Raw genomic sequence first — 27,410 nt, 5'->3', positions numbered from 1 at the left:
CCAGATTCAACTTTGAACAACTTGGTGGGCAGACTTGGTAGACCATGCTGGCATTTTATTTGCTAATTTTTACTTTGTTACTGTGTTTACAAATTAATATATTTGTGTTAATATTTAAGGGGCCCTTTTCTGAAAGGACATTAAGCCCTAATCCACATTTAGCAAGTGAAAAAAAGGCTTGCCGCAAAACTCATTAAAGTGTTTTGCATTCATTTGCTAGATTGCACATGCTAATTACATGTTATTATATAAATAGATAGATAGATATATGTATGTATGTATTTTTGGAGGAGGGTGTGTAGTAGGAGGGAAATGGGCATGGAAACATTAACAAGCTAACTAACATTAGCATCTGCAAACTAAATAATGCAGACTTAATGCAGGAGCTCTTGAACCTCCTGGATGCAAAAATTAATGTAGGATCTGCAAAAAAATGATTTAAAAAACCTTAAATACTGCCACATAAAATCTAGACCTAGTGTGTGGAAAACTCCCAAGCTAAAACAGATTAAGCTCAAAATTTGAATGTGTCTTTGTAAAAGGGGCTCTAAATTATGCGCCATAAAAATACCTAAAGTAATTACGGTATATATTTTATAGGAAGCATATAACATTTTCAAAAGCGAGTGACATCTATGGAGATGGGAAATGTTCACTATGAAGTGTTGTGTACCTAAATTACAACATAAGCCAGACAGACTTTTTGAATATTGACCTCCTATATAGTTTTGAATTTTTATATTTTCATTACACTGAAAAGGTTCCCATTGCATTATCTAGCACTTCTGCTGCTTATCATTTCTATAATGCTGCTAGACATATGCAGTGCTGTACATAAAAAATGTAAGAGACAATCCCTGCTCAATAGAGTTTACAATTGAATTAAAATAGACAAACAAAACAAATAAGGGTTAGGGAATTTCTCACAGAGTGAATGATAAAACAGACATGGGTATTTTTAAGTGAATGGGAGTTAGGAGTTAAAACCAGCCTCAAAAAAGTGGGCTTTTAACCTAGATTTGAATATTGCATGAGACGGAACTTGACGTATTGACTCAGGCAGTCTGTTCCTGGCATACGGTGCAGCAAGATAGAAAGGACGAAGTCTGGAGTTGGCAGTAGAGGAGAAGGGTACAGATAAAAGAGACTTACCCAATGAATGGAGTTCCTGGGGAGGAGTATAAGGAGAGAAAAGAGAGGAGAGATACTGAGGAGCTGCAGAATTAATGCACTTGTAATCAATAAGAGGAGTTTGAATTGTATACAGAAATGGATTGGGAGCCAATGAAGTGACTTGAGAGAGGTAATGTGAGAATAGTGACACGGAATAGAAGTCATGCAAGCAGATCTTTGAACGGATTGAAGAGGAGAGAGATGGTTTAGTGGAAGACCTTTGAGAAACAAGTTGCAGTCATCTAGGCGAGAGGTGACAAGAATATGGATAAGGGTTTTGGTAGTGTGCTCAGAAATGAAAGGTCACATTGTGGTGATATTGGAGAGAAAGAAACGACAGGCTTTAGCAATCTGTTGAATTTGTGCAGAGTAAGAGAGGAGTCAAAGATCATACAGGTTGTGAGCTGACGAGGCAGGTAGAATTATCTTGCTGTGATATTCAGTAGGTATGTGCCAATAAAACCGGTTAGGTATTGTTTTTATATTTGCCTCATTACAAAAGATAACTTGAAAATAATTTTTCATTTCTTTCCTTTTGCATGGGTATCTACCATGAAGGAGCTGAGTGTGTGCCTTCATGCCCGGATTCCAACAGAGATTCAGTAATACTGCCCTTGAATATGACAGAACAGCATCTCCAACATAGCATGGATCCTCCAAAAGTCAAGGTTAGTCTGTGGTTCTATCACTAGACCAGGGGTGGGCAACTCCAGTCCTCGAGGGCCGGAATCCAGTTGGGTTTTCAGGATTTCTCCAATGAATATGCATTGAAAGCAGTGCATGCAAATAGATCTCATGCATATTCATTGGGGAAATCCTGAATACCCGACTGGATTCCGGCCCTCGAGAACCGGAGTTGCCCACCCCTGCACTAGACAAACTTTTTCTGGTATTGGGGCTGTCTGTGAGTTCTGTCTTGCTGAGGTTTCTTGTACAAAAATGCTGTATTGTTCTAGATTGCCCTGTGTCAAGAACAGCAAAGTCAGAATAGATTCATTTCATAATCCCAATACACTCTTCTAGTGCAATAGGTCTGTTATTCTAAACCAGTGGTTCCCAAACCTGTCCTGGGGGACCCCCAGCCAGTCAGGTTTTCAAGATATCCCTAATGAATATGCATGAGAGAGATTTGCATATGGAAGTGACAAGTATGCAAATCTCTCTCATGCATATTCATTAGGCATATTTTGAAAACTTGACTGGACTGCCCCCTTGCACTATGCCACTGAATCTCCCAATGCTCGCAAGCCGTGCAGAAGGAATCCTCTTCAGGTTTTTGATTCCTCCTCCTTCACCAGAGGGCTCTGCTGCCCTTTTCAATTTTTCTTTCTGCACGCAAGCTGGAAGGAGTCTTTCTATTCTGTGTATTCTTTCTTTTTTTCTTTTTTTGTCGGCTTATGGTGCTCAAAACTCCCCAGGTTGAGGGGAAAGCTCTGCTTGCGTGGAGAAGCAGACTGAAGTCTGCAGCTGACAAGCCAATTCCTCTGTAATACCTATTAGTCAGCCTACAGAATCTGTTGTGTAGCTTAGGGTTCAGATCTCTAGAAGTTTTATTCACCTACTGGGTTGCAAGGGCTAGGGCGCAGGTTGTTAGACACCAACAGGGGGCTCAGCGGGGCTCTTCATAGTACCGGCTTCATTTCATCCCCCCCTTTTGTGTGCACGGATCCATGAGGGACAAGGATCAGTCCGACTTCCGTCCAACCGGCAGCCCAAAGATTTCAAAGTTGGAGGACAGTTCAGTAAGGCCATGATTTTTTTGCCCAAATCCAGCTTCTTTAAAGAAAGCTGAGGTAGGCAGCAGTACATCTCCAGCATTAAACACAGTGAGTAAGGCTGTTACAGCCTGTGAGGAAATTTTTATTTTTTGGGGGGGGGTTAAAGCTGTTTTTTCAGATTTCTGCCCCTTCCCTTAATGTTCTCCACCTTCAAAATCCTTTTTTCACTGTTTTTTTGTTTTAGTTAAGGCATTTTGACGTCAAATGCTGTTGTGGTAACCATCTTGCATTTTTCAATTTTTTTTTTAAGTTCTCCAGAACCTTTAAATCACCTTGTTTGCCTCAAAACTGGCAGGGATGAAGTCCTCAGGCTCCTTTATCCTTAGTTCATGCTAGGTTTGCTCTGCATAGGCGCCCAAAGATGGTCCTTGCAGCACGTGAAGGGGGTAGGGGGACGTGAGTGGCTGACTTAACCTCCCCTGTGTTCTCTAGAGCTGAGGAATGGTCGGAGGAGGTCTATCAGCTGGGAGTAAACCCCTTCCAGAGCCCCAGAATGTGGTCAACCTGAGTGCAGGAGCATTGAGTCTGTAGAGCCCAAGAGACACAAGCTGGAGTAGTCTAAAGGAGACTAAGCAATGCCTAATATGATATTTTCTTCAGAATTTGTCAATCTGATATGTGGAGATCCCCAGGGGAAGTCTGGCAACATACCAGGAGGTACACAAGGGGGCTTGGGCTCCTTGGGCTTGTCTAGCTCAGTATCAGAGGATGTCCAGAATCCAGTGGTCCTTTCCGATGGAGACTCAGAGAATGAGGGATCTAGTTGGATGTTTTTGTTGTCACAAAGCAAGCCTAACCTGCTTGGAGATACAGGGCCGTGAGCAGGACGAGTACACAGGATACAGTGGTGGCCTTTGATCAGGATAATGACCCCACTGTTCGCTGACTGTTCAGCCTCTCAGCTCTGTTGGAGCTTATTGTTGACTCCCTGTGAGAACTAAACTTGGACTCTCAACAGGTCCCATCTGATTCCTGCTCTATACTGAGCGGAGTGAGAGCCCAGTCATCTTCAGTCGATTCAGCCTATTGAATTGATTTTTCAATTCAATTTTTCTGCCAATTGGGTGGGTTTTTTTTGGGTTTTTTTCAAACATCCTGGTGGGTTTATTTTATAGTTTTTTCACCCCCCTTTGGCTTCTCCTAACCACACTGGCACTGTGGTGTAAATAAAATAAAGAAGCAAAAAAGACTTTTCCTCTCTCTGTTAAATCCTAGCTATGTTTGCGGTCTAACACCAGCTCTGGCAGGATACACATTTCAAATTTGACATATTGTAATCACAAAACAGAAAATAAAATTAGTTTTCTACCTTTTGTTGTCTGGTTATTTTTCAGATCTTGTTGGTCCAAGGCTCTGGTTGTCTTCTGATAACTTGCTTGCCAGGGTCTCCTTCTTTCTGCATGCTAACCATCCATCTGCCATCTCTGTCCTCCCCTTCCATTTCCCTTCCCTCCCCAGGAGGTCTGGCATCTTTCTTTTTTTTTGTCTCCCTCCACAGATCCACCTTTTCTTAACTACCCTTTCATCCAGCATCTCTCCCTCCTTCCCCACCACCCCAGGGTCCACCATCTCTCCCTTTCTTTTCCCAACTAACCTACTATCCAGTATCTTTCCCCCCCCCTTCACACCATCCCTTATGTCCAACTTCTCTCCCTTTCTGTTCCTTCCCTCCCTAAAACCCATGGTCCATCATCTCTCTCCCTCTCCTCTATTTTCAGACCCATTATTTCTTCCCACCCAAAGTCTGGCATATGTGCGTCTCTTTGAACCCCCCTTCCCTCCGTGTACTTCTACATCAGGGTCCCCCTCCCATGAAGGCCCGTCCCCCCCTTAAAGGTCTGCATCCCACTCCTGAAGACCTGTCCCCCCTTTGAAGGCCTGACCCCCCTTGAAGGCCTGCCTGACTGTCCCCCTTGAAGGCTTGTCCCCCCCTTGAAGTCCTGCCTGTCTGTCTCCCTTAAAGGCCTGCCCCCCCCCCTTGAAGGCCTGTCTCTCCCTTGAAGGCCTGACGTCAGAGGAGGGGCGGGACCACGGCGGAGGAAGCAGCGCCGAAGCAGCACAGGGATCGCTGGCATCGCGATCCCACTGCAGGCTGCTTCTCCACTGCAAATGGTATGGGGGCGGCTGGGGGGGGAAATCCAGGTGCCAAGGGGGGAATCGGACGCTGGGGGGGGAACCGGACGCCGGAGGGGTGTATCAGACGCCAATGGCTTCAAGGCCGGGAGCACCCCCTCAGGGCTTGCACCCAGGGTGGACCACCCCTCCCCCACCCCTTGGTACGCCACTGTGTATAGGATACTTTTATTTAGCAAGAGGTTGGCTGAAAGGAATTGATGAATTTGTCAGTTAAGTGCAAACTTTTTTTTTTCTACAAATTTTTCCTCAACCAGGTCTCTGTTAAAGGGCCTGTTATCTTCTGATATGATGATGGAAGTAATTTTCCATATAACTAACACTAGAACATCCCACTTTCCCCCTTCCAAAATTAAGGTAAGCACTGAGCTGGGAAAGTGAGGCATTAACTGTAGTAGTGCTTCTTATGCTATTTGGTGGTATCTTAATTTAGAAAAAACAAAGAGAAAAAGTTAATGGGAAAAAGTGAATAGAAATGGTGTGACAGATACATCAAGAAGGGAAAGAAAATAAATATTTGAGTTTCATATTTTGCTGTGCTTTGGTTTTCAGTGTGTTTGTGTCTGTTTTCCCTTTATCTGCATGCTGATATCAAAAGAACCTGATACAGAAAGCATATTGCTTTTCAAATGTGCTGAGCTCAGTTATTCTGTTCCGTCTGTTAAAAATGGCCTAGTCAGCAAAGTGTCCATTCTAAGGGTCAGCCCTCCCCCAGCATCTCACTCTTAACACTAGATTTATTAAACATTTAAATGCATCAAGTGCAATGGAAAATGTCCATGGGGAAGATGCCAGTAGGATGTTAAAATGATCTACCTTCCCACAGAGTTTCTGTTCCTCTTGCATACCTGATTAAGTTACCCAGGCTGGTAGATCAAGTTGTGGACAGCAGTTGTTTATGTTGATTTTGTATAGAAAGAACATCCATCCCATTTGCTCCCTGTTGGAACTATTTTTATGTTTGTTTTTAGTTTTATTTTCATGTGAATAGAGTAAAAAATCAGATCACTCCTAGAAAGCACTTAGGGTCTTTTATGCATCTGATTCTTTACAAAGTATTGTTCTGTCCCTGCAGGGCTCATTATGCTCAGGAAAAGTCCTTGCAGGGAGAGAAAGAATGATTGTTTCCAGAAATATCATAAAAATGAAGGGGGAGGGGGGTTGCACTATGGTGTTCGGTGTTGAACAGCTCTATAAATTTTGACAAGATAAAATAGACCATTAACCATGGAATTGCTTATTTTTGCTTTAAAAATAAATTTACCTCCGTTCTTGATAACCCTTCTTCACTGAAGGAGTGTTTACATTTGATCATTTAGGGGCCCTTTTAATAAGTTGTGCTAAAAAGTGTTTCCTACATGCTGAGGCCACTTTTAGCACGGCTGTAAATTGGCTGCATTGCAATTTTCTCAATTAATGGATGTGCACTAATTTCCCCATTAGTGTGGAAGCACTTACTGAAACCTATTGTCTAGGCCAGTGTTCTTCAACCTTTTTACACCTATGGACCGGCAGAAATAAAATAATTATTTTGTGGACCGTCATCGGTCCGCAGACCAGCGGTTGAAGAACACTAGGCTAAGTCGTGGGCCAGACCCTGCCCATCTCTACCCAATCTTCACCCCAGACCCTGTCCCCATAGTCCTAATTGTAACACAATTTTTTCCATTCATTTTTCATATATACACACACAATATAATCTTATTAACAATGCATCGATTGCAACGCAGACTGGCAGTTGAAGAACATAGTTTTGGGCCTGATGCACATGCCAGCCCTGTGGACCGGCAGGAAATTTCTGTGGACCGGTGGTTGAAGAACACTGGTCTAGGCAGCGAGGGCTATCACGTTAATCATGTGCTATTCAAGTTTCAAGTTTATTTATATTTGATAAATCGCTTATCCATAATTTACTAAGCGAGTTACAACCAAAATATAAAAGTAAGTCATAAAATTAACATACTATTTAAAATGGGCGAGACGAACAAACGTACTGACAAACTTGGATACAGAAAGAAAAAAGGGGTAAAGTTACAAAATTGGCGTTAAGCTAGATTAACGAAAAAAACCGTAAATAACATAAGGGAAGGTAATAAAATTATTTGGTTGGCACATACCTATTCCTGCTCCAAGCATGCCCCCAGCGAAAACAAAAAAAGTATTTTTTAGTACATGAGAAGCACGTGCAAATGCCAAATTACCAAAGTAATGTTTTTTAACCGCAGTAAGCACGCATTAGTGCTTACCACAGCTTAGTAAACTATAGTTAGACAGTGAGAATCTTGTATTCAGCAACAGATCTAGTAAAGATGGGGCTTTTTGTCTGTTGTAAAATAAGTACTAGGAAAATTTGTATTTAATTACATTTTTTATTTTTTTTATTTTTTTATTGGAATTTTAACATATGAAATGTAACATTAATTAAATAAATATATCAAAAGGAAATTTTACAGTACAAGTAATACATACATATTAACCACAGACGCATAAAGGACTAACAAGCATCCATGTAATCTCTAATATAAATATGAAGCCATATGAAAACAATTCTTATGGAGACTATGATATTAAGCACAAATTAATCTAAGCTAACAACCCACTTGAAATGTATCTAAAATTAGTTTTATAGCTTTTTTATGACTTATAATTTTTATTGATTTTATATAATAACTTATACAAAGTGCAAGAAAATATCATAATAAAATCAAACAAACGGCACTTTCATAATACATCAAATTCTTAAAACAACCCAAACTTCCTCCCACCCAACCCACCTTACCCCTCCTGGATGTGTATAAAGAATATGAATAATACAATAAATAATCTGAATAAAATAAAATAAACCATCCTATACTGCCATGGTCTTTAACAAACGAGCTCTTATTAGCTTTACATTCATAATTATAAATCATTAGGACTGTAGCCCACCAAAACGAGGTACTTAATAATTGGGCAGATTTCCAGTGTGACAGAATCATTTGTAAAGTAATAGCTATTAGAGATTCAAATAGCTTGGAATGCCATTTATCTAGAGCAGGGGTGTACAACCTGCGGCCCGAGAGCCGCATGTGGCCCCGTGAAGTATTTTGTGCAGCCCCGGTCAAGGGTGATGCAGTGTTTTCCTCTGCTGTCGCCAGGTGTTTACCGTTTTGCCAGCTCCCTTCTCTGTTTTGCTGCAGCATTTGCGCGTTTGTGCGGCCCCAGAAACATTTTTTTTGTCCAATGCGGCTCAGGGAAGCCAAAAAGTTGGACACTCCTGATCTAGAGTATCAGGTAAAGCAAGAGATCGAAAGAGAATAACATCAAAAGATAGTTGAAAGGAAATAGGAAGTATGGTACATATGATATTCCACACCGATCTCCAAAATGGTTGAACAATTGGACAATCATAAAGCATATGTTTAAGGTCACCTAAGTTGCCATTGCAATGCCAACATACATTAGAATCCATTAGATGAGCCCTATGCAGTCTGCGAGGAGTCCAATATGCTTTATTGAAAAAAATATATATATAATGATTGCATTAAACTAGTAGATAGATTAGGACACTGTATATATTTGAAAAAAATCTATCCATTGGTCATCAGATCCCGACCAGGAAGATTCAGAGGTCCAAATTTGTTTAGTACACGTAGTAGAAGTATTTAATTACAGATGCAGGAAACCAGAGAATGAGCATTAATTTTATAGCTTCATCAGTGGTGTTACTCAGTGTTACCTACTTGATTTCAGGTCTTTCTGACAGTTTATTCTGATTGTGGTTGTTAATCTCTTCTCTCAAATGTATTCAGCATGAGGCCAAGTTTCAGACTGGCTTAAATCTGATAGCTATGTGGCTTTAAACACCTTGATAATATGCAGTTAGATTGATATCACTGGCACCTGATTCAGCAAAAATAAAATGTTATCTGCTTTAATTAAGAGTGTCTTCCTTTATGTAATTTGTATAACTCATGCATTTCAGACATTTTGGGCATGTTGTTTGGCTTCAGATCCTGTTTAAGTGCTCCAAGTTTCCTGCTTAATTTTCGTGATACAGAATTTGATTTTGATTTTAGATTTAGGGGCCTGTTTACCAAATTAGTTTAGCTAGCTCCTCACTAAAGGTGGATAAAGTGATGAGGCCAGTTGGCGTATTTCCAAGGGTACTGAAGGAATTTAGGGAAGTTCTTGCAGCTCCGCTGGCTAACCTTTTTAATGCTTCTCTTGAGCTGGGAGTAGTACCAGAGGACTGGAGATGGGTAGATGTGATCCCTCTCCACAAAAGCGGAAGTAAGGAAGAGATAGTGATCTATAGATCGGTAAGTCTGACTTTTTTGGTAAATAAATTAATGGAAGCACTTTTAAAACAAAAGAATTGGGACGTTTCTGGAATATAGTGGATTACAGGACCCGAGGGAGCATGGTTTCACTAGAGACAAGTCTTGTTAGACAATAGATCAATTTCTTTGACTGAGTGTCTAGAAAGTTGGATAGAGGGGCATCAGCAGATATAATTTGATTAGATTTTAGCAAAGCCTTTGACATTGTTTCACATCGGTGTCTAAAAACAAACAAATTGCCATCTATATGGGCCCCAAAGTGATGGACTTGGTTAAGAACTGGTTGATTGGAAGGTGTACTGATAAACAGGGCTTACCCTGAAGAAAGGGGCATTACCAATGGTGTACCAAAAGGTTTGCTTCTTGGGCCTGTTATTTTTAACATTTTTGTAAAAGATATTATTGAATGGCCATCAGGTAAGATTTGCTTCTTTGTGAATGATACCAAAATCTGCAATAGAGTAGACACCCCTAATAGTGTGGATAACATGAGGAAGAATCTGGTAAAGCTTGAAATGGTCTGGAATTTGCCAGCTGAAATTTAATGCTAAGAAATGCAGGGTAATGCATTTGGGCTGCAGAAACCCAAGGAAATGGTACAGTTTAGATGGTGAAGAACTTTTGTGCACAAAGAAGAGTAGGAATTGGGTGTGATTATGTGTGATGAACTTAAGGTGGCCAAACAGATAGAAAAGGTGATGGTATAGGGAGAAGAATGGCCAGTTGAAAAAAGAAGGTAATGATGCCTCTGTATAACACTCTGGTGAGACCTCATTAAAATATAGTGTACAATTCTGGAGACTGTTGTACCTTCAAAAAGATAGAAAAAGGATAGAATCGGTCCAGAGATCTTCGTCATAAGGCATACGGGGACAGACTTAAATATGTATATTTTAGAGGAAAGGCAGGAGAGGGGAGATATGATAGAGACGTTTAAATACCTACTTGGCGTAAATGCGCATGAGTCGAGTCTCTTTCATTTGAAAGGAAGTTCCATAATGAGAAGGCATAGGATGAAGTTAAGGTGAGTAATCTAAGGAAATACTTTTTTTTACAGAAAGGTTGGTAGATGTGTGGAATAGTCTCCCGGTGGAAGTAGTGTAGATGAATAATGTATCTGTATTCAAGAATGCTTGAAATAAGTACATGAATAGGCAGGTTAGAGAGGCCACATTGGTCTTCATCTGCCTTCATTTTTCTATGTTTTTTCTATTTTCTATATAATGTCTCTTCTCAGACATGTCAAATAACAAAACAAACAAGCAGTAATTCCACAACCAAATATCAAATATACAAAAAAGTGGAATAAAACAAAAATTAAACTTTGTCAATTCAATTACACTGATAGATCATAAATGGAAGAAGGCAAAACCTCAGACCTTATTACTACATCTCATAACAGCCAAAGGCTATTGACAAATGCAATATTATGGTTTCAATCATTGGTCCGCCTCCATCCTTTTCATGTGAATGCAATAATTCATTAAGTGCTATAACTGCTATTTTTGCACAGAATTGCCATTTTGCAAAGAATTTGTTATATGACTTCATACAACTTTATTATTAACTTTGACAATAACAATAACTTTATTTATACAAAATCATAAAATCTATTGGAAATTTTTTTTTAAATAGCAATTAAATTTCATCTGCCATTTGGACACCCAGTCTTCCAATTTTCTAAGATCCACCTGCAATTTTTCACAATCCGCATGCATTTTAACAATTTTGAACATTTTTGTATCATCTGCAAATCTAATCACCTCACTCGTCGTTTCAATTTCCAGATCATTTATGAATAAGTTAAATATCACCGGTCCTAGTGCAGACCTCTGCAGCACTCCACTGTTTACTCTCCGTCATTGAGACAAATGACCATTTAAACCTACCCTCTGTTTTCTATCCGATAACCAATTCCTAATTCACAACTGAACTTTGCCACCTATCCCATGGCATTTTAATTTTCTCAGGAGCCTCTCGTGAAGAACTTTATCAAAAGGTTTCTGAAAATCTAGATACACTATATCAACCAGCTCACCTTTATCCATGTTTATTCACACCTTCAAAGAAGTCAAGCAAATTTGTGAGGCAAAATCTCCCTCGGCTGAACCCATGCTGACTCCTATTGGTTTTAAAAGTATTTCCCTGTAACTTCTAGTCTAGAGAGTTGCGCGGGGACAGAAATCTCACCCATCCCCACGCTTCCCCGCCAAAATCCCACCCGTCCCCGCGAGGAATCCCTCCATCCCCACCCGTCCCCATGAGGAATCCTCTCCGTCCCCGCCCGTCCCTATAAACTTCAGAAATAGTTATTTACAAATAAGCAAAGAGACTTTATTAATTTGGAAATATTAATTGGGAAGAATACATACTTTGTAAACGGGTTTCTACCAGAGCCTCTAATGTAAATATAAAATATAAATACTCAGCTGATGAGAACCCCCAAGCTGTCAGCTGAGTACTTCCTTTGCAGTTGGCTGGGGTCCCTTTTGCCAAGCTTGGCTGGCAGCAGTAGCGTCCCTGAGTCACAGATGATGGCACCTCAGTGGCTCATGGATGCTGCCAGTGTCTACTGTGCTTGGTGGAGGGGAGTTCTGGCCATCTCTAGAGGATGTCCTCTGCAGGTGGTGCTTGGGGATTCCCACCAGTCACAGCAAGGGTCAGCAAGTACTTCAACACTGTAGAAATAAAACCAGAAATGCATTTCCTTTTCTTTTGAACACAATACAAAGACATCTGCTATATGCATTTCCCAAAGCTAACATATTTTAGTCAATAAATTCCGTTTTTTACCTTTGTTGTCTGGAGACTTATTTTTCCATAAAGTTGGTCCCAGTTTCTTTTTTCCGCTTTCCCATCTTCTGTAAATTCTTCTGTTGCTGTCCATTGGTTCCTCCTACCATGGTCCAGCATTTATCCCTTTCTCATCTTTCGCGCCTGCCCACCAGCCCCATGCCCAACATTTCTCCTTCTATCACCCCTCACCAGCACCATGCCACATCTCTCCCTCCATTCCCTTTACTACTATGTCCCAACATTCCTCCCTCTTGCATCCATTTCAATCTGTCCCACTGTTCCCACCACAATATTTCTCCCTCTCATATGTACCTCACTCCCTCCCTATGACCAAAAATTCTCCTTTCTTCCATTCCCGTGTACACAACCATCTCTTTCCCTCTCTTCCTCGTCCATGCCTTCTGTGTCCAAAAATGCATTCCCTCCCCCACCTCAGCATCTCTTTCCCTCCCTTCCTCTCTCCCAAGTTCATGCCTTCTGTGTCCAAAAATGCATCCCCTCCCCCACCTCAACATCTCTTTCCCTCCCTTCCTCCATCCTCTCTCCCAAGTTCATGCCTTGTGTCCAAAAATGCACTCCCTCCCCCACCTTAGCATCTCTTTCCCTTTGCTTAAGCCCTCCCTCCGACGTCAGCGCTGACATTGGGGAAGACTTCTGGTCAGCTGTGTGCTGCGGCAGAGCAGGTAGGAAAAAGAAGACGAGCCAAGCGGCTCGAGTTGCATCGAACTCCGGAGGATCCCCGCAACCCTAGGAGGCATCCCCACGGGATCCCCGCAACCCTAGGGGTTGTCCCCATGGGATCCCCATGACCCGAAGGGGGAACCCACAGGATTCCCATTGACCCCGTTCCCGTGCAATTCTCTACTTCTAGTGTCCCCTAACTTTTGTAATTTTTGACAGAGTAAAATATCGAGCCACTTGTTCCATTCTACACTACTCAGAATTTTGTAGACCTCAATCATATCTCCCCTCAGCCGTTCTCTTTTCCAAGCTGAAGAACCCTAACCTCTTTAGTCTTTCCTCATATGAGAGAATTTCCATCCCCGTTACCATCTTGATCGCTTTTCTTTGAACCTTTTCTAGTTCCACTATATCTTTTTTGAGATAATGCTACCAGAATTGAATGCAATACTCAATGTGAGATTGCACCATGGAGTGATACAGAGGCTTTATAATATTCTTAGTCTTGTTAATCATTCCTTTTTTAATAATTCCTAGCATCTTGTTTATTTTTTTGGCTGCCACCACACATATTGTCTACAATGATACCCAGATATTTTTCTTGGATGCTTACCCCCAAGGTGGACTCTTGTATCTGCTAACTATGATTATCCTCCGTGAAGGTGGGATACTTGGCTAGATGGACCATTGATCTGACCCAGTAAGACTATTCTTATATTCTTATGTCATCACTTTGCATTTGTCCACATTAAATTTAATCTGCCATTTGTATGCTCAGTATTCCAGTTTCCTAAGGTCTGCCTGCAATTTTTCACAATCCACATGTGTTTTAACAATTTTGAACAGTTCAGTGTTATCTGCAAATTTACTGTGATGTGGCATAGGGAAGGCCATGGCAAAGAAGGCATCAAAGCAGCCCATTCAGAGCGCTACCACCACTGCTGTTTTGGATTCTTTTGGCATGAAGGTATGTCAGGCTCACTGTGGGAGGGTTGATGGAGTTCCTGGCGGGGAAAGCTGCAAAGCAGCCCACTCAGAGCACTGCCACTGTTTTTGGAGGCCTTGGGAGCTGCTGCACAAGGGGATGGGTGAGAGGCAAGGAAAGATGCTGCACATGGGGGGGGGGGAAGGGGAGAGAAGGGAAAGAGGAATAATTGGGGTGGAGGAGAGGAAGGAAGAGATGATTGGCAGCACTAGTGTCAGGAATGGAGTCGGGGAGTGTTGGGGTGGCTTCGGGGGTCAATCTTAACTAGGGCTTATTTTGGGGGTAGGACTTATATTAGGAGCATTTTTAAAAATCATTGTAGGGCTTATTTTCAGGGTAGGTCTTATTTTCAGGGAAAAACGGTTTATATGAGCTGAACCTCCCCCCTGATGACAAGCCACCGTACTCTCCCCCCAACTACAACCATAGGTCCCTGAACCCCATGATGATGATGGCCACCCCGTGACAATGACACACTCACAGAGACAGGAGGGATGCCCACTCCCTCCTGCCTCAGTAACCCGGTTGTGCATCTGGGCCACATGACCCACCCCTGACACTCTCTCCCCCAACTCTCCACCTGGCACTCCCCCTGACATCCCCACCCTACACAAAGATCCCCCTTCCCACCATCTCATGAAAAGACCCCAAAAGACAGCCCTAGTGGGCTGGAAGGTGGCCTAAGGCTCTGATTGGGAGGGGCTTAAGATATTCAGGCGAATCAGGGCCTTAGACCCCTCCCTAATCTTCCAGTTTTCTAAGTATGCACCACGAAGAGAAAGTCCCACCATTTTGAAGAGGCAGGCCTGCTGTCAAAAGGGCTTTTACAATGAGGTACGAGGTGAGGGCCAGGTGGCTCGGATGCACAACTGGGTTGCTGAGACACAAAGATGTGGGCATCCCTCCTGTCTCTCTGGGTGCGTTGTTGTCACAGGGGCGACCATCATCATCTGGGGGTTCTGGGACCCACAGTTATCATCAGAGGGGGGTGTAACGACTGTGGTTTGGGGGGGGCATAATTTTTTTTTATGGGGATAGCGAATCATCGGCTTGATCAGACAGGGATTACGTTGAACCTCCGCTCAAATCATTTGCATGCAAACTTGTTTGAGTATCGGTTGCCCTTTTGCAGTCGTCCAAAAATTGGACCACAGCATACCCACCCGGTCTTACCAAACCTGTTTAGCGCATCTAGGTCTGTAACCTTCTCTCTTGCTGAGGAATGTTAGGACCTTATAAATAAGTCTTTACCTGTGTAAATCTACTCCCTTTTCTCATTGTGTCCTCCCCTTTTCCCCCTCTATTTTCTTAATATTGGAAAGAAAACAGATATATGCAACTTTAGAGAGCCTGAGAGTCTCAGAAGCTAAGAAAAATAACCTGATGCCACTACATAAAAAGACAACTCATCCAAGGCTACTTCAGGGATGTTAATCCTGCCTGTAATCTTTAAACACTATATATGGGCTAGGTAGATTTGTCGCTGCTAATAATTACTAAAAGATTGTACCATTGTGCAGTTTTCAGCTAGTGTTTTAAAATGAAAACGCACAGATCAAATGATTCTGTCATTCTACTTTTTTGGGGCTGTTTCTCAGATAGTACTAGCAAGCCCTCCTTCAGATTAGACAGAGCAGAAGTTAATTCTCTTTCATGTTTGTCACATGGCTGCCTTTCTCTGATATGTTATTTGAAGTAGGGAGCACTTTGCTTACACATATCACTTGAAGAGTATTACTCATTGCTAGAATCCTTGTATTGGAGGAGTAGCTAAATGGTTGAAGCAGGGGAGCCTGGTTCAAATCCCACTGGAGGTGCAAATTTGGATTATGAACCCTCCAGGGATAGAAAAATATCTAAATTTTGGCCTTGTAGCTAGCCTGTATATAATAGCATGAGTGTTCTTCAATGCAAGGCCCTGCAAACTAAACAATGACATGGGGAGAAATTTTCCCCGTCCCATCCCCACAAGCTCTGTTCCCATCCTTGCCCCATTCCTTCAAGCTCTGTCCTCATCTGCACAAGCATGGAACAAGGACAGAACTAGTGGGGATGGGACAGGGATATTGAGATCCTGCGGGGATGGGGACAAATTTGTCCCTATGAAATTCTCTACTCGAGGCCTCTGGAGTGGCCTTCATCATCATTCTGGATTTTTTTTCTGCTACTTTCTGCCTCTCTATCCAAGTTCATGACATAAAGGGGGACGTGGATGAGGGAAAGTACAAGGCATTTATGACTAAATGAAGAAAATTCATTTGGAAATACCCACCTCCTTGAGATATGTCCAATAAAAGGCAGAGTAGTGTACTGTATGTCATTGACATACACTGGCCAGTAGTGTGTGGCCTCTGATGGGAAGATATTTGGTGGCCCTCCTTCAGCTTTTTGCATGTAGCACGGCCCCACCTTAAAAATTAAAGAAGACCTCTAGTATATAGGACATTAGAATAAATAAATATTGACTTAATTATGTACACTGAGAGCTCTTTTGTCACCTGCAGTTTTTTTTCCTTTTGCACGTGAGCTGGAAAGAAAGTTTTTGTTCTGTTCTCCCTTTTTCTTATTTTATTTGGGGTTTTCAGTTTTTATTCGGTGTTTTCAGTGCTCAGAGCTTTCACCTTGGTTTCAACTCAGTCTGCAGCTGACAGGCCAATCCCTGGTAGTACCTGTTAGCCAGCCTGCACAAGTGTTTTGGAGCTCGGGGCCGTCTCTGTTTACCTTCTCACCTACTGTTTAGCAGGGGTTTAAGCACAGGCTATTAGGCATCCGTAGGAGGCTCAGTGGTGGCTTGCAGGGTGCCGGCTGCATTTTTTCACCTCCCCCCTTCTAATAGCGTGCCCATCGGTCTGCAAGGATGGAGGTTCACTCGAACACCATATCTGACTGGCAACCAAAAGATCAGCACTGAAGAGGCATTTCCAGCATGAGACAGTGATTCTTCTCCTTTCCATATGCTGTAAAGTGCTGAGGCAGGATGTAGCACATTGCCAGCACAGGACACAGTGAGTAAGGCTGTTACAGCTTATGAGGTGAATTAGGAGTGTGTTTGTGGATCCTGAAAAACAGGTTTTTGAAGGTTTCTGCATATTTCCTGTGTTTCCCCACCTGAAAAATTCTAAATTTGCCAACATGAATAAATTTGTTTTTTAGTAGTTTTAGGCATGAAAAGCTTGATGGTGGCCATCTTGGATTTTTAGCGACCTTTGTTCAAAAGTTCCCTGCACTTCCAAAACTTCCTCAAAACTGGTTGTGATGGAGTACATGGGCTCTTCTATCCCCAAACTCATGTTAGGATTGCTCAAAATGTGCACCTCAGGAGCATCCTTGCACCATGTGCCGCTGGGAGTGATCAGCTTAGCCTCTCCTCTGCATACTCAGGTGACAAAAAGGGTGGCTAACCCGTTGGGGCAGTTTTTTTAAGTTTTTGGGGCCTGGAAATAGTGACCATTCCACGCGTAAGGACACGGACACCTCGCAACCCAAGAAATGCAAAGTAGAGTCATCATGGGATTAAATGTCTTCTCAGACTTTTGAAATATTTATGGAAAGCCTTTCACAAGAGCCATGTTCCTTCTGCACATTCCCGTTGTGCATCAGACTTGTCTCCTCACAGCATAGTCTTACAAGGCACGTCTTCTTCACAGTCTGCCACTGTTCAAGACTTGGGAAACCTCATTCCAGGGGATACGGATGCTGATGATCATTTTACTTAGCTCTTATTTTCTGCAGATGCTCCTCCCATGACAGTGGACCCAAGAAAGTACACTGGCTCTTTAGATCCTACTTTGGCTTTTGAACCTGAGGATAATCCCATGGTTCTGCATTATTTAAGTCTGCTACCTTGCTGGGTCTTATTTCGGAGTCTCTGCATGAGTTGAATTTATTCACTCAGTCAGCTCATTTTATTTCCTCTTCCCTTATGTGTGGAGTGAGAATTCAGTCCTCAGCATTTCCCTGGTATCCAGATATTAACATCTTGATCTCAGAGCAGTAGGATTGTCAGGAGGAAGGCTCTCAAAGTATCGAGAGCCATGTCCCGGCTGTTTCTTATGGCACAGGAATGTCAGCAACTTTTTGGTCAACCTAAAGTGGAGTCCTTGGTTGCCCAGGTCACTGTGCACACCTCCCTTCCAGACATGCAGGACCACCAAGTAGATGTAGTTATCAGGAGGTTTTTTAAGGCAGTGGCTTTGGGAGTCACAGCTGTCTCAGTGATGTCCTTTGTCACATGTGCTTGTCTGTTCAGACTGCATACTTTGAAGAGTGAGAGAGATGAACCTCATCCTCAACTTCTTTTATTTGGTGTGGATTGTGTAGCTGATGTCTTGTATGACATTATACATGTCCTGGGTATAGCGTCATCATGTTTAATTTCTGCTTGTAGAATTCTCTGGATTAATGAGCTGGTGATTCAACCTCTAAAACTACTCTTGTCAGGCTCCATTTTAAGGTGTGACTATTATATGGTAAAGGCTTGGATGTTCTCATGCATTGTGTGGTGGACCGTTGTTCCAAGACCCTACCTGATGATAGACCCAGAACCTCTAGAAGCTCAGGGAGCTCTAACTTTCGTGGCTTCAGGCATTTGGAGGATGCCAGATAACTATTTTTCTGGTTGATTGAGAATGCTATGTTATAAACCTTGTCTAACAATCCCTCCCTCCCTTCCACTCTGAAGCACCAAAGTGGCAACGGTCCTGAGCCGCAAAGCCCCCTCCCTCCCTCAAGCCCAAAGTAGGCGGCTGTCTTGAGGCATGAACCCCCTTGCTCCCTCTCTTCCTTCATTCCATAGAGGGATATGGGTGACTAAAATTATGCCAGGTGTACATCTGGCTGGGCCTCCGCGTGTGCGGATCGCCAGACTTGATGGACCTAAGGTCTGATCCAGAGATGGCAGTTCTTATGTTCTTTCCCGAAGTGGCAACTGGTCAGTAGGAAGCAGCACTCTAAACAGGCTGTGCATGGCCATCCCCAGCAGGGCCTTTTTTTTCACATGTCAGAGAAAAAGCCCTGCTGGGGCTGGCTGCGAGATAACCCACTTTTCCAGAATGACACACCTATCTACTGGAATATATATGATCAAGGTAAGGACATAATCTCTTTTTAAATAATGACAAGACAGCTTTCATAAATAAAATTCATAATTAAATATGCACACAGTAGGCCTGCTATAGTACAAGTCAGTGTAAGTTGCAAAGACTAACTTAGCATATTGAATGTAATACTCCATTCTGTTGGGGCACAGTGCTTGACAAAAACCTTCCTTCATTTCTCTGTGTCCATATGCATGTCCATAAATGCCTTCAATGAAGGCCTTCATGGGAAATGAGAACATATTCTTCAGGATTCACAGAGTTATTCGATTGTAAAGCATTTGGAGGTAGCATTGGCCCAGAGCTTTATATCAAGCAGCTTATCAGATGGCTGACAGTTTTTGAACTGCCAGTCTAAGCTCCCTTGATAGTAGAAGGCAGTATTTTAACTAAGTTCTGGGACTTACTTTCAAAGATAAACAACAACGAGAGAGGCGCAGGTGCAGCAAATGTAATAGAGCCAGGAACGGGTGTCATAGGAATTTAAAAAAAAAAAAGCATGAAGGAATAAGACCGGAAAAATGACATGAAAATAGTAAAAGGTATTAAACATTTAAGTCTTATATTTTTATTCTAAAACATGTTACATACTGACAATCTCTCACTCCTAGGTGATTTGCAATGTAAAATAGACATTATCAAACTCCTTTAGGAACTTATGATTATATAAAACTGCTCTGAACCTACATCAAAATTTAAAGGTATCTACAAATCAAGTCCTTAACCATCTATTATACCCTTATGTGAAAACAGCATCTGTAAAAATGAATAGTTAAAATATACTGTATAGTATATGTGATTCTTCCCTGGAAAAATGGGAGAACTGACTACCGTGTTTCCCTGAAAATAAGACAGTATCTTATATTCATTTGGGGCCCAAAAAAGACACTAGGTCTTATTTTCAAGGTATGGACATGATCATCTCTCCCTCCCTCTCCTTCACCCCAATTTGTCTTTCTTTTCTCTCCCCCACATTGGAAGCATCTTTCTTCCCATCCCCCTGTGCAGCAGAAGTTTGCCCAGCTTCTATCCATCCTTCCCTCCCTCCCATCCTTGTGCAGCAGAACCCTTGAGCACCTCCCCTGCCCCCACCATGCAGCCGAACCCCTGCTGATCCTCCATCCTTCTCTCCCCGCCGACCGCGAGTGAGCCCTACCTTCAACCAAAGCAGCGTCAGGCCGGCAGCACTCTAAGCAGGCTGCTTGGCCTTGTCTGTCGGGGATTTGACTCTGCTGCATTACAGATGATGTCATCAGTAACGCCCGACGCTGCTTCAGTTGAAGGTAGGGCTCGCTCGCGGTCGGCGGGGAGGGAAAGATGGTCAGCAGGGGTTCGGTTGTGTGGTGGAGGGGGCGGGGTCGAGTCGAAGAGTTGCTGGCAAATCCCAGGACTAGGGTTTATTTTGGGGGTAGAGCTTATATTAAAACCTACCCCGAAAATGATGCTAGGGCTTATTTTCAGGGTAGGTCTTATTTTCGGAGAAACACGGTAGATAACATTTTAAAGAATATGGTTTTGGATACTTTGTACGGTCCTGCGGTATATAAACTGTTATTATTATAATTAGGAGGGAGCTATCGTTGGTTATTGTTACCTTGTGTTATTTTACCACAAGTTGTGCTATTTTAGCACAGGGTTTCACTGAATAATCAGTCGTAACAGTGGCCCACATTAATGACTGTTAAGGCCCCTTTTACAAAACCATGGTAGCAATTACCAAGCAGCAAATGTGATGCTGCCCTTTCAATTCCAATGGGCTACATCGCATCTGTCACGCCAGTACTCTCTACCGCAGCTTTATAGAAGGGGTCCTTAATTTGTACAGATTTTTAGTGAATGATTCAAAGAGAATCATTTTATAGATACCTATGCAAAGTCAGTTCCTGCAAACATATTTTCATATCTTAAGATATTACTTTATTCTTCTGTTCCATACAATGAGATCAGCTTGAATGTATATATGTTTCTTTGGCAGATGATACATATATTTTTGACAACTTTTTTTTTTTAACTCGTCTCATGTTTGTTTTTGAGTGTACACTCTTTTTATTCACTTAGCATTTTTGTGCTTGCACTGGTCTGTTTTTCACCTAGATATTTTCTGTCTTTCCAGTTCAGTAGGCATTTTCATGCCCTTAGAATTTTCCAGTCTTGATTGCTCAGCAGTGCTGTGTGTCAATGGCTTCTTCATTTCCTTTAGCCTTTTTTGTCATTCTCAGTCTCATTTGGAACATTTTTCTTAATTTCCTCATCCTCTGACTTTTCAGGTGTGGAAATTTAGGGTTACTTTTCCAGTCCTGAATCATCCTACCGTGGAATACCGGTCCAATTTGTCTGCCTATCTTGCAGCCTGAGTATTTATTTTTAAATGTAAAGGGATTTGTTCTGAAGCACTACAGTAAACAGAAAGCATTACCTCTTGTGACGGGAAGCAGTTGTGAAATTTCCAAATGTCTGTCAGAAGTCAGTAGCATGTTTGGCATTTGGGACCCTGTGATCTCCCTCACTTATAGGATAAACAACACTGCCCACCCCCTTCCTCACCCATTCCCTCTTCACACAGACAGGCCCTGTTGTGAGACAGATGGGGTAGGCTAGGCTAGACCTGAGTAATAGTGGAAAATTTGAGAGCGTCAGAAAGATAAACAGTCTTCTGTAGATAGTATAAAAGTCCTTTTAACACATCAGGTAAGCCTCAAATGGCAGCGTACTAACAAGAACTGTAAAAACAACCTAAAGTTCCCCTGTAGATGGATTAAATTAGCACTGGGATAAACATAAGAAGGAAAGATTGTGTGTCACATCACTGGGTATAAAATCCTGAGTTTCCTAAAGTGCTCCCCTGGAATTCCCTGGGTAATCCTGGAACAAAGCAATTAGAATGAATATTATAATTACTATTTGCAGGCAATTAAAACAAGTGATGCTATAGGGCATGAAACGATCCACATAGATGCATCTGTTAATGCCATTCTATACTTCCTTTTAAATATAGGGCTCCTTTTGCTAGCGGTTTTAGCGCTACCGCCTCCTTTTTAAGCAGGCAGTAATTTTTTGGCTAGCGCACGCTAATCTTATGCGTGCGCTAAAAACGCTAGCACACCTTTGTAAAAGGAGCCCATAATCTTTATGTTCCGTTGCATACTAAAGAAATATATCTTGGATCAGGCATTTCTCCCGTGCTCTAGCAATAAAGCTCCAATGCTCAGCTGTTTTATGAGAGGTTGAAAAATATTTCTATCCTATTGTGTGAAGAATAACAAAGGAAATGCTTCAAAGTAGTCTTAATCTGCTTTGTCTTGTCCTCCTTCCTTCTACTTCCCTGATGGAGGTCTACAAGGCGTTTGAAGTTTCCCCACACATGATTATCTAAGAGAATATTAAATATTTTAATAGCAATGCCTTATTGTAGCATGCAGACTCATTTAAGCCATTTTGAACATCAATTGTGAAAACTGAAGTATAAAATTGAAGGTTCCTTTATGCCCAGCCATTTGAAAGTGTCTTACCTGGTAGGACAATAAGTTGTGCACCCAGTTTGCCTACCTTTCTACCTTTTCAGAAGGCTTCTGGCTACTGCAATTGGAAACATCCATTCTGTTGCAGGCAAGCACTGTCAACATTTCCTGAGTCTTTGTGTGATGTAGGGAATTATTTTATTATCAACGACTCTTTGAATTGATACTCCCAACAGTGGGGTCTAAAACACTGTTCAGCCTTGGGTGCGCTTGCAGTTAGTAGATTTAATGGAAGGTCTCAAAATTCTAGTGTTGTACTGTCTCCAGTATGCATCTCTGCTGGCCACACTGGAGACAGTACTCAGCACATTGTATTTATTTATTTATTTGAATGACTGTAGAATTCTCCCTTTGTTAACTTCTGTTTTCCTTTCTTAGAAATTCATCTGCACAGCAGGTCTCAAATGGTATCCAAATCCGGAGATGATTCACTGCATCAAAAGCTGTGAGGTAAATACTCAGGGGCATATTCTATAAATGGTGTTCCGATTGTAGGCAGCGGTAGGCACGTTTAAAAATAAAAACACCCCAAAGCAGGCCGCCGATACCGTAGGCATCTGACGTGGTTGAGGGAGATGCGTAGGGATGTTTACGCTCACCCAAGGCTAGGCGTAGGTGTAGTTTCGCCCGGCAGTAGCCTTGAGCAAGCTTAGCCGGCCCTATGCTTCTCCCTAGGGCTGCAATACACACCTGAAATGTAGGCCAACAAAAAAACTGGTCTACACTTCAAACTGATGTGATCACTGTGCTAATTGCGGCAAAAAAATCTCACTGCTTCGATCAGCTGAGCATCCAGAGGAGGGAACTAACCCACCCGCGAAGTAGGGGCAGCAGGAGGGATGCCCATTCCCTCCTGCCACACTCTCCCCGAAGCATCTCCCCCCTCCCCTGAAGCATCCCCCAGCAGGAGGAGTGCCGAATTCCTCCTGCCAGAAACCCCCAAACCTCACCCTCACCCAACCGTGATAGGCAGGAGGGATGCCCACTCCCTCCTGCCAGAACACCTGGCCAGTCGGAGTCTTAGGCCCCTCCCAGTGCATCCCAGAATTCACTGGGAAGGAAGCCTAAGATTCCAGTTGGCCTTAGACATCTGAGCCAATCAGGGCCATAGGCTCCTCTCCAGTACATCCCAGAATGCCCCGGGAAGGGGAAAGCCCACCATTTTCCAGTGGTGGACCTGCCGGCCGGCGGGTATATACTTTCCTCTGGCCAGACCTTCTGTTCAGAACATATGGGGGAGTTGGGATCATCTCTCCTTTAGGGGGATTGCTGGGTGGGGGTGGGGGATCGGCAGATGGCTAGGTGGTCGCTGGGTGGGTGGGGAGGTCAGTTGGTTATTTTTGGGTAAAAGGGTGTTTTTGGGGTGTTCTGGCAGGAGGAAGTGGGCATCCTTCCTTTGTATCGCTTTTGTGGGGGGGTGTTCTGACATCCCTCCTGCCTATCGTGGTTGGGTGTGGGGGGTTTCGGGGGGGGTTCTAGAAGAAGGGAGTGGGCAACCCTCCTGCCTATTGCAATTGGATGGGGGGGTGTTTCAGTGGGAGTGTTCTGGCAGGGAGGAGTAGACATCCCTCCTGCTTATCGCAGCTGGGTGGGTGGAGGTTGGAGGAGGAATTGGGTACTCCTTCTGGGGGGATGGGGGTGGCAGGAGGGAGTGGGCATCTTTCTTGCTGCCCAACTTTGCTGGAGGGGTTTTGGGGGGTTCCCTGCCACTGCGATTGCCTCTAAGCTGATAGCAGCAGAGAGATTCCCTTGCCGCAATCAGCTCAGTGGCAACGCGATTCTCTAATCTGGCGCCTATGACATAGACACCTGTTAGAGAATCAGGATGGTTAGGCGGGGTTAGGCATTTGTCCGTTAGGACAGACATGATTCTATATTGGACACCCGTACGCGATTCTCAAAAGCTGCTTAGGCAGCTGCTGAGACCAAGCGTCATATAGAATCAGGCCCTCAGTGCCTGCTGACTATAAGCTCTGCTGAACAGAGACTTTCTTCTGTATGTCAGTAGAACACCTATATATCATAGCACTGCATATATGTTTGTTAATAATAATAAGTATTCCTTTATTTTTTTTTCAAATGATTTTTACTTACTACAGTAGAATCTCAGTTATTGGTGGATTCTGGATAACTGTTTTTCTGGTTCATTGAGAGTGCTGTGTTAGAAACTTGTCTAACACAGATCTCAATCCCCCCTCCCGTTCTGAAGCCCCAGCGTGGCAGCGGTCGTGAGCCATAAAGCCCTCCCTCTTTCACTCAAGCTCCGAAGCAGGTGGCGGTCCTGAGGCAAGAACCCCATCGCTCCCTTTTTTTCCTTCCTTCCCTGAAGCAGCAGCCAGTCAGCAGAAAGCAGCGCTCAAAACAGACTGCTTGTGGCCAGCCCCAGCAGGGCTCTGACATGTCACATTCGATGCATTAGAGGAAAGGCCCTGCCGGGGCAGGTCACGAGCAGCCGGTTTTGAGTGCTGCTTCCAGTTGACCAGCACCATTTCAGGTAATGAAGGGAGCGAGAGGGTTCGTGGCTCAGGACCGCTGCCTGCTTTGGGGCTTGATGGAGGGATGGGGGCTTTGTGGCTCAGGACCACAGATGCGTTGGTGCTGTAGGGCAGGAGGGAGGAGGATTCACAGTTCAGGACTGCCACCACTTCTACAACATACTTTGGAGCTTGAGGAAGGTAGGTGAAGGATTTACAGCTCAGGACCACTGTCACGCTAGTGCTTTGGATCAGGAGGGAGGTGGGTTTCGTGACTCAGGACTGCTGCCACTTCTACTACTTCTGGGGTTGAGGGTGTGAGGGGGCTTTGCAGCTCAGGACCACTGATGCTTTGGGGGATTTTTTTTTTCCACCAGCGATTTTTTTGCCGGTTGGGTGAGAATTCCGGTTAACCGAGTACCGATTAATTGAGATTATACTATACTTCCCCAGGCATGACTGAGTTAACTTCTCAGTTCTCAGAACTTTTCAGAACTTTTATTTGCATATTTTAGGGGGCAAATATCTCTATAGGACCCTCAAAACTGAGATGGACCCTTCATTTATAAAACATGACTCACCGCTCACGTCTTTTATTACTCAAGTTCAGGTCGTGACTCATAGGTATGTGAATTCTAGATGAAAGGAAGCATCAGGCCACTAGACACTACCAACAAACACCTTCTGATCAATAGGAAAGGTCCTCATTATGAAGGTAATGCTGGCATTTGTTTTTAGCTTTCTCCTTTAAAAGGAACACAAATATTTCATTATAAAATGTGATCCAGAAAAGCCTACCCATAGAAAATATTGAGAGTCCCTCCTTAGATAATTTGCAAGGTATATTGTAGAGGAAAACAAAGGATATACTTGATAAACAGAGAATAATATTTTAAAAATATGGATAAGGAGGAGGTGTGGGCTAAGAAATAAAGCTAGGCAAATTGGTGAAATGTTTTTTTCAGAGGAGTTGAGGCAACACAGATCTTATTTAACATTTGGCTGATAAGTAAAATGTACTTTTTGGAGAGAGTTGCTCGGCTATACATGTTGGAGCACAGAGGTATGATTAAGAATAGCTTAGACCTTGTCTTCTATCACCTATGGCAATGGTGATCCCAGAAGTGATCTCATCAGAGGGAACACCCTTACCAGAGCATAAAAGATCAGCTGTTTTGGTGTCGCTGGAGAGACTTGGTCTGCTATATTTGTTGAAAGCCAGGGAAGTAATTAAGAACAGCCCAGACCTTTCCTTTCATCACCCATAGTGATGCTGACCCCTGGAAATTACTCCATGGAGAGAGGATGCCCTTACTGGAACATAAAAATTCCTAAGACAGGGGGTACCCAAAAGGGAATGCCCTTTGGAGCCCAAGAGTTCAAGGCATTTTCATCAGATATAGAAGGCAAAGGAGGACTTTGGTGAGTTATCTTTATTTCCTTATGTGTTATAGGTGAATTCAAGAGCAGACCTTGTATTGTTATTCAAGCTGGGGCTATGGCAGTTAAAGGACCAATGGACTCTTTTGTTCTGCTAGAGTTGGATACTCAGCCTGCATCTTCCCCAGTGCTACAGAACTCTCCAGAGAGTATTTTATTATGTCCAAATCTCCACTCACCACATCTTACCTCAGACATGGTATTTAAGAATAACTCAGGTGGGACCCCCTGTGGTGCTAATTGCAGTCCAGGATAGGATAGTGCAAGATACTGTCCGGACATCTTGAGAAAGTGAGCCTTACTTCAGAAGTGAATGATGTTCCATCAGCAACTGTGGGTTCTTAGATAGATGGGAAGATAAATCTTCAGCTAGCTGATTCATTTGGGACTAGAGTCAGTTCCAGCCCCTTAAAGCTGGTTCTATTTCCTGATTTGAGCTTTTCTAAATTTTCTCTAGGTAAAACCCCTAATGATGATTCTAATTTGGATTTTTTATGTCCATTGTCTAGGATGTATGATTCTGTAAATAACTGATTATCTCAGTTGTATTCATTTACTAGTTCTGTTGCATATAAATTCAAGGTTTTTGAAATTGTGTTTAACAAGGTTTAGGAGTATTTGGTATCTCATGATCAATCTTTGGTGGATTTTAGGGATGTGATGTTGCATCTATCAAGGAGAATGTTTTCTTGGGAAAAAAACAAACAAACTTTGGAGGACCTGGAAAATAGGGTCCATTATAATAATTTGAGGTTTTTAAATTTCCCATTTTTTAGACTCAATCAAATGCTAAAGAAATAGTTTAGAGAAGTCTTATATTTAAAAGCATCTTAAATAAATTTCAAAATTAAGAGTTCCACGCAGATCTCAGAGCGGTACCTAGCAATGCCTAAGTTGAGGAAACTTTTGATGCCTAAAACACCTAACTGAAAAATAGGCATAGTTAGGGGTGGAGAATAGGTATCACTAAGCGTCCAAGTTAGGCACTGGTTTAGTAGCCCAGGTAAAACAAGG

At 42.8% G+C, this 27,410-nt stretch overlaps 1 protein-coding gene across 3 annotated transcripts in view; it reads left to right on the top strand.

Annotated features, from left to right (window-relative positions):
- The window catches only part of PAPPA (pappalysin 1), a 644,537-nt gene that overhangs the window by 580,654 nt on the left and 36,473 nt on the right, over positions 1–27,410 (top strand). For all 3 annotated transcript variants that reach the window (XM_033961720.1, XM_033961721.1, XM_033961722.1), the window contains exons 19-20: positions 1,732–1,841; positions 22,861–22,932. In XM_033961720.1, coding sequence (XP_033817611.1) covers positions 1,732–1,841; positions 22,861–22,932 — 182 coding nt within the window. The remainder of the gene's footprint in view (positions 1–1,731; positions 1,842–22,860; positions 22,933–27,410) is intronic.

Source organism: Geotrypetes seraphini, chromosome 10 (assembly GCF_902459505.1).
Source record: "Geotrypetes seraphini chromosome 10, aGeoSer1.1, whole genome shotgun sequence".
NCBI classification, from domain to species: Eukaryota; Metazoa; Chordata; class Amphibia; order Gymnophiona; family Dermophiidae; genus Geotrypetes; species Geotrypetes seraphini.
The sequence above is the reverse complement of the archived record's forward strand: the minus strand, read 5'-3'. Positions and strand labels throughout refer to the sequence as shown.